The 18,515-nt window shown below is 37.9% G+C and overlaps 1 protein-coding gene across 3 annotated transcripts in view; it reads left to right on the forward strand.

Moving 5' to 3' along the window:
• The window catches only part of IFT122 (intraflagellar transport 122), a 31,970-nt gene that overhangs the window by 5,901 nt on the left and 7,554 nt on the right, over positions 1 to 18,515 (forward strand). For all 3 annotated transcript variants that reach the window (XM_009882871.1, XM_009882872.1, XM_009882873.1), the window contains 14 exons: positions 346 to 421; positions 914 to 1,109; positions 1,872 to 2,006; positions 2,630 to 2,832; positions 3,318 to 3,455; positions 4,142 to 4,306; positions 5,147 to 5,344; positions 6,975 to 7,115; positions 8,824 to 8,877; positions 11,191 to 11,352; positions 14,266 to 14,432; positions 15,298 to 15,469; positions 16,571 to 16,673; positions 18,204 to 18,344. In XM_009882871.1, the coding sequence (XP_009881173.1) occupies positions 346 to 421; positions 914 to 1,109; positions 1,872 to 2,006; positions 2,630 to 2,832; positions 3,318 to 3,455; positions 4,142 to 4,306; positions 5,147 to 5,344; positions 6,975 to 7,115; positions 8,824 to 8,877; positions 11,191 to 11,352; positions 14,266 to 14,432; positions 15,298 to 15,469; positions 16,571 to 16,673; positions 18,204 to 18,344 (2,051 nt within the window). The remainder of the gene's footprint in view (positions 1 to 345; positions 422 to 913; positions 1,110 to 1,871; positions 2,007 to 2,629; positions 2,833 to 3,317; positions 3,456 to 4,141; positions 4,307 to 5,146; positions 5,345 to 6,974; positions 7,116 to 8,823; positions 8,878 to 11,190; positions 11,353 to 14,265; positions 14,433 to 15,297; positions 15,470 to 16,570; positions 16,674 to 18,203; positions 18,345 to 18,515) is intronic.

Genomic DNA, 18,515 nt, shown 5'->3' on the forward strand with positions numbered 1-18,515 from the left:
CTTTGATGTTACGGTGGCTTTGTATTACTGTAGCTAAGATCAGAATCCAGGCCCAAGTGCTTCATCTGTTTAAGGGACCGTTAGCTTCACTGTACCCGCTGCTTTTATAGCTGTATATGAAGCTATTCCTTGCAAAGGAGACTGATTTTTCTTTTGTGTCCCCGAGCTGTCTTCCTCAGTTTTAAGTAGCAAGATGTGTCTGCTGTCCTTTCAGTTTGTGGTTTTTCTAAAGAGTAATATGAAGTATGTTCTGCTATCCTATTACTTGGTTGTATTGATCTAAGAAAATTATTAATAAGTTGCTGTAGAATTACTATGTAACTATTTTATGTTTTTTTTTCTTAGAGATGAACGTAATGATATTTTAGCTGTGGCAGACTGGGGTCAGAAACTTTCCTTTTACCAGCTTAGTGGCAAACAGGTATGTTTTAGGAAGTGCATTCAAAAGTGGCAGGACATTTCTGATTCTGTTTTGTGTCCTGTATTCAAAGTGTTTGTATACTAGTGCTTTATTAGCTACATTAAATGTTTTCTGTTTTCCCAACCTTTTATGATTCTCCTTTTTTTAAACCATCTTGTTTCTCCTATGGCAGCTCAGCTGCTGTCTAACAATTCTTGTATTAAAGCCCTTACAACTTTGCTGACTTTTGTGATATGGTGTACTGGTCTGTAGAGGACATACTTGTATTTTTTTCAACCAGTTAAAGGGGGGTTTGTGAATTGCTTGCACTTGGGGTGGACTGGTTTGGCACTGTAGGGATTCTTGGATGTATTTTAGAACTACCTTTGGGAGTTGTGCATGGCCAGAGAGATGAGAAGAATGGTATCAGCGACAGCAGTTGTTAGCTTGGGAAAATATGAAACGATCCTTTTGTTAATGGTTTGGGTTTTGGGTTTTTTTTTTTCCTTGCAGATTGGGAAGGACAGAGTGCTCAACTTTGATCCTTGCTGTGTTAGCTATTTTACTAAAGGAGAGTATATTTTACTGGGAGGTTCAGATAAACAAGTTTCCCTCTTCACGAAGGATGGTGTGCGTCTTGGTACCATAGGAGAGCAAAGCAGTTGGGTGTGGACATGCAAAGTTAAACCAGACTCCAACTATGTGGTGAGTAGGAACATTTTTCTGACGTTTCCACATGCTATTTCTCATATAAGGTAAGACCATAAATTTCAAACTCAGTTGCTTAATCTAGACATTCTTACTGAGGCAGCAGAACCTAAGCAGTGTCTAGTGAGGTCCTAGAAACTACCACCAAAATTAAAAATATCCCACAGAAATAAAACTTGGGCTGCAAGAAGGCTGTAAATGAGTGTAACACCTGTTTTCAGATGGTAAGGCATCTGCTGCATTTTGATTACAAAAGAGGAGGGAAAAGAAGAAAAAACGGCAGCGAATAACTTCTAGGCTGACCAAATCTAATTCCAGGATGGGAAGAAAATATGCAAATCTGTTTGAGTTTCTAGCATTGCACCTTGTGGAAAATACCTACAAGGCAACTGTTAGTCATAAATGCTGCACTCTGTGTTGTTGTACAAATGTGAAGAGATACAGGGCAAATTTTAAAACAAACACCCCCCACTCCAGCTCCCCTCCCCCCCCCAAAAAAAAGACAACCAAAAAGCCAACAACAAAATAAAACCAAACCCCACCCACCTAACGTGGTGGTCTCCATGGTCTGTGATGAGATCAGTCCTCATTTTGAGTTGCACTTTTACCACTGTTTAAGTAGAGATAGGCTGTAATCGATATCAATCTATACGTTGTGCAAGAAAAGGAACATAACGTTCATATAAATACTACGTGCTTTGCCAATTCTCACCTACATGTACCAATTAACTAAAATTATTTTCTTCTTCTTCTGTTCAGGCAGTAGGATGCCAAGATGGAACAATATCCTTCTATCAGTTGATTTTCAGCACTGTTCATGGCCTTTATAAAGATCGCTATGCTTACAGAGACAGCATGACTGATGTTATTGTCCAACACCTCATCACTGAGCAAAAAGGTAATTTCACACTTGCAGTCAGGCCAAAGCTTCAGTCTCATTCTGTTTTGTTTTGTTTTAATTAATATCTGTCAGAACACTTGGAATATATGCTGCACGTACCAGACAGATTGTTGTCACTTCAGTAGTAAAACTGAGGAATACTGTTTGCAGGGTGAGAGTGCAAACTTGGATTCTGGAGGATCAGCGCTGACAAGCTTAATAAAAGATGTGGGGATTTGAAAGGACATTGGGAGGGGCAGAGGCTTTTAAGATAAGGTTTTAATCTCTGCGAATGAGATAAAAATACTGTACATCATATTTAGCTTTTTTTTTTTCTTACTTCCGGCCTCAAGCGTTTGTGCTGATATTGTTTCTTAGTACCCACTGGCTTTTTATGGCAAAGAATCAAAGTATTGCTCCAGAATGGGCTGTTGACAAAAAACAGAGGGTGATAAATTGTGACAGGGATAGTAGGTTATATAGAAGCAGAACAACAAATGTATCTGAGCAGGAATCTGCTTTTAATTTTAGAGGTGCTTTAGAAGGATTCAATTTGGATACAGAAATCAGAAAACTTACTAATACATTCATTATTTTCATGTCATCCTGTGCTGTATTGTTTTTGTGTTTTTTCTCTCTAGTTAGAATAAAAGGCAGAGAACTTGTAAAGAAAATTGCCATCTACAAAAACAGATTAGCAATCCAGATGCCAGAGAAAATCTTGATTTATGAGTTATACTCGGATGATTCTTCAGATATGTATTATCGGGTGAAAGAAAAGATAGTAAAAAAATTTGAATGCAACTTGCTGGTTGTATGTTCAGATCACATTATTTTATGCCAGGTATGTGCCTTAAAATATAGAATAGTCTTGGGGTGCGTTCAGGCTGCAAGATAGCTGTCCAAATAGCTAGTAGGAAAAGACTGTACCACGTAATCTATTACAGTTTTTCCTCAAGGCACCAATGCTTAGTGCTGTTGTAGTGTGCAGCGCCGACGTACTTCTAAGTAGTAGCTGTGGCATGCCACAGGTGGCTCTGTTTCAGTAAAACAATCTCTCTAGTGAATTTGATAAATTAGCACATAATCCAGGGGAACTTTTGGGTGGGGATGAACTACTAGAAAAAGATGGGGGCTTTTTGGTTTTGTTTGTTTGTTCATAGCATTGAAAAACCTTAAAGAATTCACCCTGTTAAATTGACTGTTTGACTTTATGATTTTTATATGTAAAAGTAGACACACATGCTAGTGTAGGTATAAACAACACATCAGACACAGTGGTTTTATTGTTGCCTCCATGGAGTATTTTGTATGTTATTGTGTCCTTAGGAGAAAAGACTACAGTGCCTCTCATTTAGTGGCATTAAAGAACGAGAATGGCTAATGGAATCTCTTATTCGTTATATTAAAGTAATTGGAGGACCTCCAGGAAGAGAAGGCCTCTTAGTTGGTCTAAAGAATGGTCAGGTAACATATAGTGTCTCGTATGTGTCTTGTCACTGCAAATAAGATCTGTTTTATGCTCTTAGGGGAACACCTTAGGAGCAGCATGCTGTTTTACAACCTAGAATTTTATTTGACAGTCTCATCTTGTGATTAAAACCTAATTATTTTCACAGTCACTGGCTGTAAAATTCATACTGAGAGAACGTTTGCCCTTAGTGGGGGTCGGGGTGTGTGTGTACACTTCTCCTGATGACCATTTGTGAAGGTGTAGGTGTTCTAGAAGCGAAATTGCTCTGTTTCGCAAGTCGGTTAGCAGATGAGTATTTCAAACTGGAGCCCAGAGGTATTGATACGGAGAACACAAATAGAGAGGAAGTTGAGATCCTTTGCATCTTCTGTATCTATGCTATATATTCCTGTAGTATTGTATTAATGTAATTGTTTAACTAGCAGAGCATTAAAAATTCCAGGATGTATAGTATATGTTTTATTTGTATAGGCTCGCAATCTAGAGTACATCGTGGAAACAAGTCTTTTCAAGATACCTCAAACTGAAAGCATTACCTTAATTTTAATGCAGAGTTTATCTCTGAAAAAAAAAAAAGCAATCGGAGGCTTTAAACAGCATTAAAGTCTGTACCTGCTACACTACTTCGAGTTTTAGGAATAAAAATGGGTGGTCTGACTTTGGTTTCAAATATGTCTAGATTCTGAAGATATTTGTTGATAATGTCTTCGCAATCGTCCTGTTGAAGCAGTCCACAGCTGTGCGCTGTCTGGATATGAGTGCATCTCGAAACAAGCTGGCAGTGGTTGATGAAAATGATACCTGCCTAGTATATGATATTCATACCAAAGAGTTGTTGTTTCAGGTAAAATTCAAAGTTTTAAAAGAAAAAAGGGGAGGTGGGGCAGGCAGTGATTTGGAGCACAGAATATACAAAAAATGAGTTATGTGCGTTTCTGCACAGCTATTAATCACACTTTGTAGGATTTAACTGTGATCTATTTTTTCTATCAAAACTACCCTCAGAGAGAGATGGTAGACAAGGAGATATATGTGAGCAACGGTTGAATAAAGAGCACTTAAACATGTGACCTTTTCAGTTTAATTTAGAGCTCTATCCAGGTTCCCTTTGAAGCATTACAGTTAATGAGCATTTTGACTTTATCGTTAGTACGAACAGAATTAAAGCCTAAACTTCTTTGTTCATCGTGTATTCCCAGACTATAAAATGAATAATGTTAATTCTCTCTTCATTGTCAGTTTAGCAGTCACTCTAAGGGTTCACTTATTAATGTTGATAAAACGTTTTCAGAGAACACTCGATAGAAAGTATGAAAGTATGTTACAAAGATAGGGTCTGTAACTTTCTTTTTGTAACAGGCAGAAAAGTGATCAATTAAATATGCTAGCTAACTACCAGTATATTATTGTGGAATTTTATATTACCTTGTACAGTTTGATAGTATAGATCATTAGTAAATACAAAATGAAGACAATTACAGCTGTTTATGAAAATGTAAAATATGTCCCTGTAAATCTGTTCAGGAATCTACTAAGCTTTGGAATATTACAAATGTAAATAACAAGTGTGTGTGTTACACACCCATGCTATAACAGGTCATACATTCTAGCTGAAGGATGCGTATTTCTTAGGAAAGAAGACGTGATTGTATCTGTTGTAATCATGACTTATTTTGCTCGTTAGGAACCCAATGCTAATAGCGTGGCCTGGAATACACAGTGTGAGGATATGCTTTGCTTTTCTGGAGGGGGTTACCTCAATATCAAAGCTAGTAACTTCCCTGTCCATCAGCAAAAACTTCAAGGCTTTGTTGTGGGTTACAACGGCTCCAAGATCTTCTGTCTTCATGTTTTTTCTATGTCAGCTGTTGAAGTTCCGCAGGTAATCCTTTAATCTCATTAAGTGTTGCTTTACATTTCATAAACATCAGTGTTTAAGAAGTGAAGAAGCTTTTCTGAGATTTACTCATATTCCATTACCGAAATCATTGAAGTTCACACTTTCTTCATCATTATTTAAGTTATGTTGCATGACCGATTTTATTTTTGTTTATTTGACATTAATTAAAATAACTTCCTTTTTGCTGTTGTTGATTGTTGTTTCTAATTCTCGCTTTCTATTTGCAAATGCACATAATCTAAAAATGAAGATATGGTTACCTCCTCCTGTATTTTTACTGTAGTCTCTCTATGTACCTTTTCTCAAGTAGTAATTTCATTTTTCTTCTGAGTACATCAAGTACTGTCTTATTGTTGCTTCGTCTAGATGTGTTTAGGCAATATTTAAGCGTTGAATTTCAGTCCGAATGTGTAGTACATGTGTAGTCTTCATATTCTAAAGTTAGAGACTGCCTTCCACAAAATGCTATTTTCTGCATTATGGGAAGCAATAGAAGAGTCTAAAACAGTCCAAGAAACAAAATAAAAAAAAAAAAAAAGGAAAAGGGGGAGAGAAAAAAACAATTCTGAATTATGCACCCAAGCATGGGCATGATTTGAAACTGAGAGTCAATGAAGAAGGCAAAAGTGCCAAGTGCTTTTATTAATGAATGGATACCTGTGTCACAGCCCGTCTGTTCCTCTGAGGCACTATGGCGATCCTGAACTGGGCTCTGGGTCGTCCCTTGTGGTTGTCAGCCATGAGATGGACCAGGCCTGGTACACTCTTTGTCTGGCTTTGGCATGCTGTAGGCACCGATATGCCACAAAAATCTTGCGAAGTATCACCGAGGCAGCTTTTCCAAAGCTACACTTTTGGAGGGAGGGAGTACCAAAAGGTATACAATTTCCAGATAAATTGACAAAAATAACATCATAATCAATCCGCATGCTGTCTTTGGTTGCAAGCCCAGAGGTAATCTGTTTGTTCAGAGGGTTTGAGCTGTAGCTGCAGATCCTGAGCCTTAGTCTATCTGTGTCAGCCTGCAGTTGACAGTTTCTCTCTTTAATTCCCTTTTAGGGCAGGTCCTTGAGGTCAGTGTCTTTTGGGCTTAATAGTCTCACTTGGTAAAACACCTTTGTCATCAGGCTTGGCACAGAAGGGCTGCTTCTCATGCTACCTCTTCCTGTGGTGTTTGAATATTGCTGGGGTGCTTCACACCAGGCTGTCGTGCCACTTTTCATGCTTTTAGCCTTTGAGAACAAACTGCACCCTCCTTTGCTCGGCTTCCATAGTATTAAAAAAAACCCAAACGACCTCATTCACTCGTACGTGATATTTATCATGTACAGTGCTCAGAAGAATTCACATTCCTAATATGCAAGGAACTGAAGATCTCAAGATGGATGAGTTTGGAATATAATTAACCCAGCTTGTCTAAAGATGCAATAATAATCACGCCAGAATGTTGTTCTATTTGTTATACAAAATTCATACATTTATTCTTTGTGGAGCTTGTAATGGTTGTGATTAGATTTTTTTTTTTTTTTTATTCTCAATGCATGTAGAAAATTTCACTAATATATTTCAGTATTATGCTTTCTAATACATGTTTTTCAATGGAAATCTTCAGTCTGCACCCATGTATCAATATCTGGAACGAAAAATGTTTAAAGAAGCCTATCAGATTGCATGTTTAGGAGTAACTGATACTGACTGGAAAGAACTGGCCATGGAAGCCTTAGAAGGGCTGGAGTTTGAGACTGCTAAAAAGGTAAAGCAGTTATTTCATTATTTAGCAGAAAGCTAGTTTTATATTTTTATACATATAGTGTGCATCTAACGCATGTTTTATGGCTGGAATACAAAGTGGTGTTCCTGAGTTACTATCTTGCTTTAGTGTATATGTTATTCCACGTACCAAAGAAAATGTTGGTTTGTTGTATACTCAGGATCTTCAGATGAGGTTTTAAACTGAAATCAAATTTACCTCTCTGGATAAATGCCATGTTCTAAATCAAAGTGTTAAATGCAAAGAGAACGGTTTCTTTCATCTGCTGGAAAATGCGTTAATGAATTTGAGGGAAATAGAACTGGGAAGTTGTTCAATGGTGCTGCTGACCACCGGGTGGCAGCAAAGAATGCCTTAGCTGACTTTTCCCCCTCCTTCCCGATGCTATAAACTTAGTCTTCTCCCCCCCCAAGTATTTAATATAACCTCAGTTCAAATGTGGAGGTTTCGTATTCTTTATTTACACACTAATGTTCTTCGAAAGCAATGGTGGTGGGATGTCATTGTTTTAGTCCTTTGCTATCTGGAATGCCTTGATTTTGGGAGTGGTCTATAAATGGGCATTCACTGAACAACAGAGACTTCTCTGGCATAAAATACTTAGCTATTTTCTTTCACCACCTTTTCTCAAATAAGAGAGGGTGAACTGAGTTCAATGTTATGAATATTGCATGAAAGACAAAACATTCTAAAAATATGGAGGGAATGGCCTGTAATGATAGGCATCTTTTAATAACAGATTTTCTTAAAAGGAAATTAAATGCTTTATTTTTCTTTTTTTCTTAAGTAGAGGCATCAGAATAATTCCAGTTTCATAGACAGCTTTATGCAAATAGATATTCTTAAAAAGAAGTTTTCAGTGCCTCCTTGGAATCTTAAAGTAGTGCCCTCTTAGAATTAGAGCGGATTAATTTGAACAAAAGCAGCTTCTTGACATTAAAGGCTCTCATAGTTCCTAGTCTGATCTGGTGTAAGCAGAATATTCTATGCCCTCTTAAGCATTAGTTTGGTTAGAAGTCTTGAACGTGCAGTCTAAAGAGTTAAATTTCTATTTTTTGATGCATGTCAAGAATAAGTGCTAAGCTGCTGTAACTTGCACGTGACTTCGCCACTTGAGACTTTGGGTTGCACATTTATCTCCATTTGCAAAAGATAGTACGCTGTCTTGCAGTACTTTCATCTTACCGTCGTCTTACTTCCTCTCCTCCCTGAGCTACTTCTGCACTGGATTTTCAGAATGATATAAAAACTATAAGCATATACAGTATGCTTTGGCAATGCGGTCAATTATATGTTCTACCTTGAAATAGTTTCCTGAAATTTCCTTGTCTGTATCATGCCTCACATCAAAATGGAAAAGCTACAAAATAGCCAGAATAAACGTATGTAATATTTTAAATGGCCTTTTGTGTTTCTTGGGGGACTGACATACATAGTCCTGCTAGTCCCTGCCTTTGCTGTGTAGTTTCAGCGATAAGCTCTTTGGATTGTACCCTTGTCTTACTTACCGTAATGCCTCAGAGCCCATCAGGTTAGGGACTACACAAACACCGACCCCAGCATATTTCTGTCTGTTGTATTTGCACAAAGGCAGCTTGATTTATGCGTAACAATATTCTGTTGATTTTTATGGCTTTTCAAGTTAATTCCTTGTGTTCTTTCTTTTTTTTTTCTTTTTTCTTTTCAATAGGCATTTACCAGGGTACGAGACCTTAGATATTTAGAACTGATCAGCAGCATAGAGGTAAGAGTGTTAAAGATAGTGTATTTGCTTACGCTTAGTACTATGCCAGAATCAGTACTTTCTGTATTGGAGGGACTTTTCTGTGAATAGTGCTTCTGACTGTTGGAGTGAAAAATCCTGCTTAGCTGAGGTGACTCACATCCTGATCATGTGACTGAAGCTTTGTGGAAAAAAATGGGGTGCGGGACAAGAAGAACTTCTGAAACTGTCTTCAGGAAAACTGGAAAAATGTTCAATATTCAATTAATAATTGGTAGAATACTACTGTGCTAACAGAGCTTAGTACAGAATACTTCATAAACATGAGTTAATTAAGCCTTTCCTTACCCCCTGGAGATAGGTAATTACTATTATCTCCTCTTTGCAGAGTCAGAAACAGGCCCAGAGTAATAAAATGACAAACTCAAGGTCTCATGACAAGTCTGTGACAACTGAAAATAGAATTTGGGTTTCCTTACTTCCATACTGTGCTCTAATCACTAGTTCTTAGTCTTTTCACACTTCTTGATAGAATTTCACTAGACAATAACTGTCTGTCGTGAGCACATTAAAAGACATGGTATCACCCTTGTCCTTTGCAAAGACTGCATGATAGTGCTTGGTTTAAAGATCTGTGTTGAGATGGCGTAGAGGGAATTCCTCTTTCTCACACTAATTAGATTTACACCTTCTCTGAAAGAATGCATTCCTTGCCTTCCATTTCTGCAGAGCTGTCCTGGTTCTGTCAAAACACCAGTTGGTTGCAGTTAACTTTTCTTGGTGTCTGATGTGGGACAAAGTTCTGCCTTAGGAGCCCTCTTTTTGGTGTTTGGGTTTTTTGGTTTGTGGTTGGTTTTTTTTTTTTTTTTTTTTTGCCTTTAAAGGTAGACAAGGGTAGGTAGACAATAGGTAGACTAGACCATTCTCATACCCCTACCACCACTCTTTTCCATATATGCTTTTCCACATCTGCAGCTATTGAGGATATTCTGGAATTGTCATGTTATGTTCTGTTTAATGAGAAAGATTCCTTTTGTACATAGGCATAAACTTACTTACAGGCTTCTTGAAAATTCTCTTTCTGAAGTGAGAGTTCTACATCATTGCTTGCTCTTGCTTGTGGTGTATCGGATTCTTTTTAGGGCTTGTAAGGATGTAACTAAGCACACATGTTCCGTTAATATGCTGGTTTTCTCTCAGTAACGACACTTTTTTTGTAATTGATGACAGCAGGAAACATAATTGCCAGATCTCTATATCTGGCGAGATTCTGTGAAATCTTTAAAAAATGGTGCGACAATTCCTCTGATTATTCCCTTAACCAAGTTTTTAAAGGGAACTTTCAACACCAGTCCGGTATCAGCCTAGTCAATAAGCGTAACCAGAAGGGGTGACAGCCGAGTCTCCTTTGGCAGTAGAGAATGGAGTTTGTATGCTCGTGGAATGCTTTTCCCTCTTTTGTGCAGTTTTCTTTAAATTCAATTCACATCTATATATTTCCATATGAAGTGGGCTAATTGTAGTAATAATTTTATCCAAAGCAGGGTAGTAATGTGTTTCCAAGACACAGGATAAAATATACACATTGGAGCCCACTCACACATACGCACGTGTGTGCGTATATACACGGCCCCTTGAAGGCAGAGTACCTCCGTGGCTCTGATTCACGTGGAGGGTTTCCCTGTGGCATTGCACGCTCTGCCTGCGTGGTCCCCGCGCACAGTCGGTGAGCAGTGCCAGTCTGCAGGACAGCAGCGCAGGTGCTCTGCGAGCGACTGTTGCCGACCTGAAATCAGGAGCTCTTGTGTCACCACCACTGTCCCCACACACTGGTTTTTATTCAGAGGCGGGTTAACACGCTTCGTGAATCTGCTTATTGCTAGCAATTATTTTCATGCTTGTCACCCCACACGCGCATATTGTTAATTTAGCCAAATTATACGCTAGTAAGTTTCTACAGGAGAAAATAAGGAACCCATCAGATGCCTTTTTTTTTTTTTTTTTTTAAATAGCATAGCATAATAATAGCGTGTGTTCATTTTCCTGGGTGAAATCAAGAGAAGTGATTTTTCATCACTTTGGTTTGTATAGTGACATTTAATTTTGCTCTTCCTAATTTTAATTAAGAAGGGATTTAATCCTTTAATTATAAATTCACCAGAAATGTGGGAGAGGCATAATTATCATATCCTGTTACATATTTTTATTAACAGTTCAAATCTAAGCCTGAAAATCTAATTCTTCAATAGCTATTTTTCACCTAGGTCCTAATCATCTAGAATATTTTGCACATCATCTAGAATTTTTTTTTTTTTTTTTTTTTCCTTCTCCCAGGAACGGAAGAAGCATGGAGAGAACAACAATGAACTGTTCCTAGCAGATGTTTATGCCTACCAGGGAAAATTCCATGAGGCAGCAAAGTTGTACAAAAAGAGTGGCCATGAAAACCTAGCTCTTGATATGTACTCTGATTTACGCATGTTTGACTATGCAAAGGTAATAGTTTGCAACTGAATATTTAAATATAGAAATATTAATGTACCTGTAACTGTTTTCAAAGTATGATCCTACAAAAGGATTGGATGAAATGTGGGCTTTTTCTCAGTGAATTGGTTGAAGTTTTTTGGCTTATAAGGGGAAAAATGTAATGGTGGCCTTTTTCTTCAGAGTCTGATACTGACGTAGCAGATTTTTTTTCTCTAGTCTCAAATGCATCAATGGAATTCATGGCTTTTCAGTGGATTTTTTTTGTTGGACACTACCAGAATTGACTCTTTCATTGTGTTTATATAGTATTGCCCATAGTAAATTTCCTTTTTTAAAAACTAAAAATCTCAATTTTATGACTTCCTTTTCTATCATCTGCTTGAGTCCCTTTTAATTTTTTTGTCTTCCAAAGATAATAAGGTAGTACACATGCAAAGTGGAGGTAAGTGCACCATGCATTTAATTCATTTCCATATTATAATAAAAATATTTTTCTTTCAGAGTTTGAACTTAAATAGGTACGTTAGTTCTATATTAATGTATTTTATAAAGTGTATAATATACTAATCTAGTGTATTTTTGTTTATTAGAGAGCTTTTTTCCAAAAATTCAATGTCTTGGCTTTTTTTTTTTTAAACTCTGTTTCCATGTAGAAATAAATTGAATGTAGTTTTAAAAAGTGATGCTTTTATACATTGATAAGAAAGCATTACTTGGCTTTTAAGTATTCTATGGTGTTTTCTTATCAAAATCCCTGAGAACGCATGCACAGTTTAGTCTCATTCGTCAGTCATCAGAGCCTTATTCTGCCCAATGCAGCACACAGACTTTACCACGGCATGCATATAAACTGTTTTAGCATAGATTCCACAAACTGTGCTACAGAGAGGTCTTTTTCTTCCAAGAGCTTAATATAAGTAGTTTGGGGCTTTGCTGATGTAAGTCTGACTTCCACTATTTTTGGCTGATGAGTCTTTGTTAGCTTCAATGTTTTGGCTTCTCTTGAACATAAATGTAATTCATAGATGAAAATTTTCCCATAAGTCTTCATAAGAATCTTTTAATTCTTGGCTGTAGTCATGTCTATATTTAACTAGCAGAGAGCAAAAGGTCTTGTGTCTCCTGTCCTTGAGGGTAACTCCATGCAGAGGAAATTAAAGGTACTTCGTAGCATGTGAAGGAAGCTTCTTGTGCGAGGAGTGCGCAATACATGGAAGAATATGTAAAACCCCTTTGTTTGCCAGTTGTTTTTCCAAGGAAAGATATATGGGGGGTGGGGTGTTTTTGTGTTGCGTGTTTTTGGTGGTTGTTTTTTTAATGCTGCCAGAATTATGCAAAGGGACCCGTACAGAATCTGACTGCTTGTGCTTGACTTTGATTAGCTCTGGCTAGAGAGTCCAGTCTGGAGGCAGAGGTCAGGAAGACCTTTTGATATCTGCTCATAGGCTCGTTATCACAGTACCGGATCACAAATTACTGAGAACTCACAAAAAACTCTTTATACTGTAAGAAGCTGAGCTTTTGATTTTGGACTTATTTTGGTGACCTAAGCTGGAAAACAAGTTGTGTCAAAGATGTTGTTCAACTTGATTCTTTTGCTGCAGTTTTTCATATTCAAAGATTATCATGACATCTTTATAGTTATTGATGGGGATCAGGGCTGTGTTGCAGTAGGTAATGCTAGGGCAAAATCCTACGTGGGGCGCATTTAGGAGCTGGCACAGAGCTGGGGTATAGTTCTGTACCTGTTGACTGGCTGCGTCAGGGGAACTGCTGAATTGTGGTAGTGCAACGGATCTGTTGTGTGGGCGCTTTTTGTGGGTTTTCTGCCTGTTTTGTTGTTGTGGGGTTTTTTTTGTTTTGTTTTTTAAACCTGAATCAGAATTTGCCAGGAACAGAGGATAAGGTAATTTTCCACTCTTTTCTCTCCTTTCCCTTTCTGTGTTCTGATTTTTCATTTGCTAGAAGCTGTGTTAGTGGACAGTAGCCTGTTCTGTTAACAGACAAAATTGCCCTTACTCAATCTTCTGCTGCAGAAGTACTTCTCCCCCCCGCCCCCCCGCCCCGGCACATGATGTCAACAGATGTGAACCATATGGTGCCAGGGCTTTGGTATTGGCAGAAGAAGTTGAACAAACTATTAGAAATATTTCCAAAGTGGTCATGTGGTCATCATCACAGCATCCAGACTTGATGTTTGCATTCCTTGCAGAAGTCCAACCAGTAGTTCAGAGTCACTCTCACTTTTGAGCAGCTGTCATTCCATCCTTATAAAAGAACTTATTTGATATATTGTAATGTAATTATCAAGTGTCTTTGCAGAAAACAAAATTTCAGCCTTTAATTGATTTGTGGCTGGGCATCCTGACGCTAACATATGATTAAGAGGGTATACTGTTGTTAACTAAGTGTGGGGTGGGGCTGGGTCATCTTTAAGAATGAAACCGTACCTTCTTGGCTTGAAAAAGAAAATCTGAAACTTCCAATTGTTCTAGTACAGTTTTTGAGATTACTACTATTTTCTTTTGGAAAGGCATGTTCCTGAAAAGCGTGCAGAAATCATAATTTGTATCCACTTAAACAGGTTCAACAGAGAGCAAGCTTTCCAAGAAATCAAGAGGGAACATATTTATTACCTCTGAGCCATCTGTATCGTCCTTCTCCTGGCCCTCCCAGAATCTACCACTTTTTTTTTTATTTTAATTGAAAACGATCTAAATGAGAGACTTGCCATTGTTTCATTGGGCCTTGATAATTAGTTGCTGAAGGCCGGATCAGTTTGTGCTGCTCTGTATGCAGTATTTCTTTTCTTAGGAGGCATAATGATATTCATTAAAAAAGCTTTTACGTATTTTAGAATTTCAACTGTAACAGTGGTTGTCGCCAGAAAGTAATGCAAACTTTTGTATTGCACTATTTCAGGATTTTCTGGGATCTGGAGACCCCAAAGACACAAAGATGCTAATAAAAAAACAAGCGGATTGGGCCAAGAATATCAATGAACCAAAAGCAGCAGTGGAGATGTACCTCTCTGCAGGCGAGCACATGAAGGCCATAGAAATCAGTGGGGACCATGGCTGGGTTGACATGTAGGTTTTAGTTCTGTCTTGGAGATAATGTAACAACTTATTCATGAATCCAGCATAATTTTAAAATTAGACAAAACCTGTTTGATACGTGCCTTTGTTTATATCAAAGCACATCTACGATTAAAAATGTTTTAAAGGTTACATATATTTAGAGGGTAAGGGCATAAATATGTTACGAAAACAAATGCATTACAACAGTAAAGAGTCTGAATGGGCTTATCTGTACTATGAGACTGTCTTCTAAAATATGCATGCCTTAAGCTTTTCAAAGTAATCATCACAGTGCTTATATGTGATAGCCTATTTCTGTTGTTTTAAGCTGTTAAGGATAATCATCTAGTGGGTGGAGAAGGCAACTGGAACACAGAATACGTAGAAATTCTGGGGCTACTCCTGGCACAAGTCAAATTCTCCTTGATTTGCAATAGTTGACACTTTGGGTCGTTTGCTGAGCAGCCATTAGATCTCGGACATGTCACTCAGCCTTCCCTTGCCTCAGTTTTGCTGAGTGGCAAAGGGGGAAATGTTTATTCCTGATCCTTTGTTTTAGCTCAGGGTTGAGGAAGTGTGTCCCATGTCAGTCACATGGGACCTACCCCCTCCCTCCGTCTTCATGACTGTGCAAAGAGTCTGAGATACGGAATTGCAGTGTGAGTAAAAACTGAAGGAACAGGTTTTGAGTTTGTAAAAGGAAAAAAAAAATTGAATGTCTACTGATAACTGTTTAAACAGTGTTGCGTGGTACTACTATTATGATATTTATTAAATAATAACTGATTAAAGGTGAAGTGATTACAATAATTAAACAAAAGGCAAAACAACACGGCAGAACCTGAAACATCTGGCTTCTTTTTACTGGGTCTAGGTTAATTGAAATAGCTCGAAAACTGGATAAAGCTGAGCGTGAGCCTTTGTCAAAATGTGCCTTCTATTTTAAGAAACTTGATAACCCTGGCTATGCAGCAGAAACCTACATGAAGGTTGGTGACCTGAAAGCATTGGTCCATCTCCACGTGGAGACTCATCGCTGGGAAGAAGTAAGCATGCCCTTGCTTTCTGTGCTTAAACCAGTACTTCTTACTGCTCGGGCTGCAAGAAAGGGAGACAAATGTCTGGCTCTTCCACCACTGTAGTGAAGGGAGAGGCAGGGTGGGAGGCTTCTGTAGAATGTGATTCAGAGTACTTCAAGTTAATTTTGTATGCTCAGTATTTGTTTGGTGGGTCGGGTTTTTTGTGGTTTGTTTTTTGGGGTTGGTTTTTTTTTTTTTTAGCTTCCTGGCTGAATATTTCTCGGTCTGACTTCTGAGCACCTTTTTTTCCCTATTGAGTTATAGTTGCCCACTTCCTATGGTGATCCATGGGATGCTTCTAGCCCAATAGAAGGAATAAATAGTAATTATACCATAGGAAATTCTGGTTTGAACTATATTATTTATAATTTGACAGACCTGAGTGAGAATACCATACACGTAACTTGGATCTGATGAATGTGTGCTGTGCTAGTGTGGACCCCACTGTCTAACTGGATTTGTGCTTCTGACTTCACTTTTTTTTTTTTCTTTTCATAAAAACATGGGTCTGCCAGTACCATCCACTTCACAGCTGGGATCACCATTAATTTTGTTATTGTTTCTTCACATTAAGTTTTTGATAGGGCTAGTTTCTTAAGGAAATATTTTCAAAGTTTTGCTGGAATTGACAACCCCCTTCCCCCAATTATAGAAAATTGTAGACTCGGTCCTGTATTGACTAGTTAGCAAGTTTAGAAAGTGAATCTAAACTGCAATTACAGTGTTACTTCGATTTCTTTAGAAGATATATTCAGTAAAAAATAAAAATATTGTTTGTCTCTTGCTGTGCAATCTACTAAATTTCCTAGATAATCACTTTCAAGTTTCTCTGTTGCAATAACCAGACTGTTACTATGCTTAGCGGCTTTTCTTTTGTTGTTGATTGCTTTTTATTTTAAAATACATTAGTGTCATACTGGAGAAAATATGGATTATGCTCTATTCTGTGTATGTATTTTTATTGTGAATTTACTTTGAGCTAAAGGATTGATCTCATGGAATATTCTAAACCCTTTAACTGTTTAAACCATGCAGTATTCTAAAAATTAATTCTTTTATTTACCTCAGGCATTTGCTTTGAGTGAAAAGCATCCTGAATTCAAAGATGATGTTTATGTCCCTTACGCTCAGTGGCTAGCAGAGAATGATAGATTTGAAGAAGCCCAAAAAGGTAAAAATGTCACTGACAGATCACTGGTCACTCGAAATTTGCTCTGTACTTTTCCAATACAGAATATGCACCTGGAGAGGTTCTTATCAGTGGGACTCAAAATTGGATCGAATCTGTGTTTTCATATTGGTCTTAAAGTAGCTGGAATTCTCCTTACTAGATAAGAAAATGTGATCGGTCGGTCAAAAATGATGGCATCTAAATACAGGTCCAGATTTTCCATCGCATTGTGTATCCGAGTGTGGCAAGTGGCAACAGTATTTGGCATATAATCTGAACTGTCTTTATTAATATTTTTAGCACAGTAGAATTCAAAATACTTATAAGCCTGAGTGGAAAGCATAGTTTTTCCTTATATTTAGATAATGTTGGATTTGTACAAGTAATTTTCCTGATTCTTTAAGAATTTTCATGTATTTTGTCAGGTTTCTAAAATTACCTTTAAAGAGAACTGTCAACCTTCCACCACATGGACAGCCTTTCAAATTTAATTCATAAACTGTTCCAGGGGCAAGGAGGTGTTGAAGCAAGCTCGGTGTGGAGCCAGCATGTTTTTAGTATGGTTACTTTTCTCAGGTGTAGCTCCATGTGAGTGTTGCATCTGCTGTTTCCAGAGCCAGCTCAGATCTAAGTGTGCCTTTGCTTGTAAGGGCCAACGTAGTGAACGTGCCAGACATGATCTGTCTCCACACAAAACTACTTTGTGTGTCTCAGCACCAAACCTTTGAGCACTTGGTTTTAGGGCAGTTTGGTAGTTTGTGCATAGAACTCACGTGCATCAGTATAGGTATACTGTTCCCACTTTGTTCCACAAAGCTCTGTGCTGCTGTGCCTCAGCAAATGTAATCGCCCCAGAACTGGCTGAGCTCCAGATCATTGCGTCACTGTGCGAGAACTCGGTTATATCTGAGCTAGCTGAAGTCAGGAGGCAATTGTGCTGTGGTGTTGGGTTTTTGGGGGGCTGATTCCCCTCCATCCCCCCTCTCCTGTCTGAAGATTGTGTTTGCCAAATGCACGTTTACAAAGTGAGAATTCAGGATCTTACTTTATACCGGCTTCTAAGCATCAAATAAAAGAATGCTGTTACTAAATGATAGAAGGATATAGTACATGCTGTACTCTTTCAAAATATTCAGCATTACAAATCAGAGCACTAACTTAATGTAGTTTTGAATGAAGTTGTGATTTGCAGTGTTTAGAGATTGCCGTTGTTTGTATAGAGATCTAATCATCATAGCATTTTTTTCTTTCCTGTATTTAAAAAAAAAGCAACCACCGTTGTACAAAATTTGTGAGCTCAAGAGCTGCTGAGACAGTGCAGAAGCCACAAAATGCCTACAGATGCTTCTCATGTTCCATTAGTGTCGCTGCTTTCAAGGAGAAAAATAGCAGTGTATAATCCTTTTTATCCTGCCCTGGATAGCCTATTTGATATTGGCTGAATAGATTGCTCTTAATTTAAAAACATTAATTTCAGTTAATTGATATAATCGTACTGTAAAATCCTCTTTGTTTTTGCCTCCTTTGTAGCGTTTCACAAGGCTGGCAGGCAGAGTGAAGCTGTAAGAGTGCTGGAGCAGCTAACGCACAATGCTGTGGTTGAAAGCCGATTTAACGATGCAGCCTATTATTATTGGATGCTTTCCATGCAGTGTTTAGATATAGCCCAAGGTAAGTAACTGAAAGAAAGTTTGTATTTGTTACCTTCTTGTGCATGTAGACAAACAATTACTGAATTGTGATAGCATTGCTGCAACTGCTTCGCTGTTGTGTGGCTTTGGGTTTGGTTTGTTTTTTTGTTTTGTTTTTCTCTTTTAATGTTCTGTGTAACTCTGGCTTGTG

The sequence above is a fragment of the Charadrius vociferus genome, unplaced genomic scaffold, assembly GCF_000708025.1.
Source record: "Charadrius vociferus isolate BGI_N301 unplaced genomic scaffold, ASM70802v2 scaffold433, whole genome shotgun sequence".
Classification (NCBI taxonomy): Eukaryota; Metazoa; Chordata; class Aves; order Charadriiformes; family Charadriidae; genus Charadrius; species Charadrius vociferus.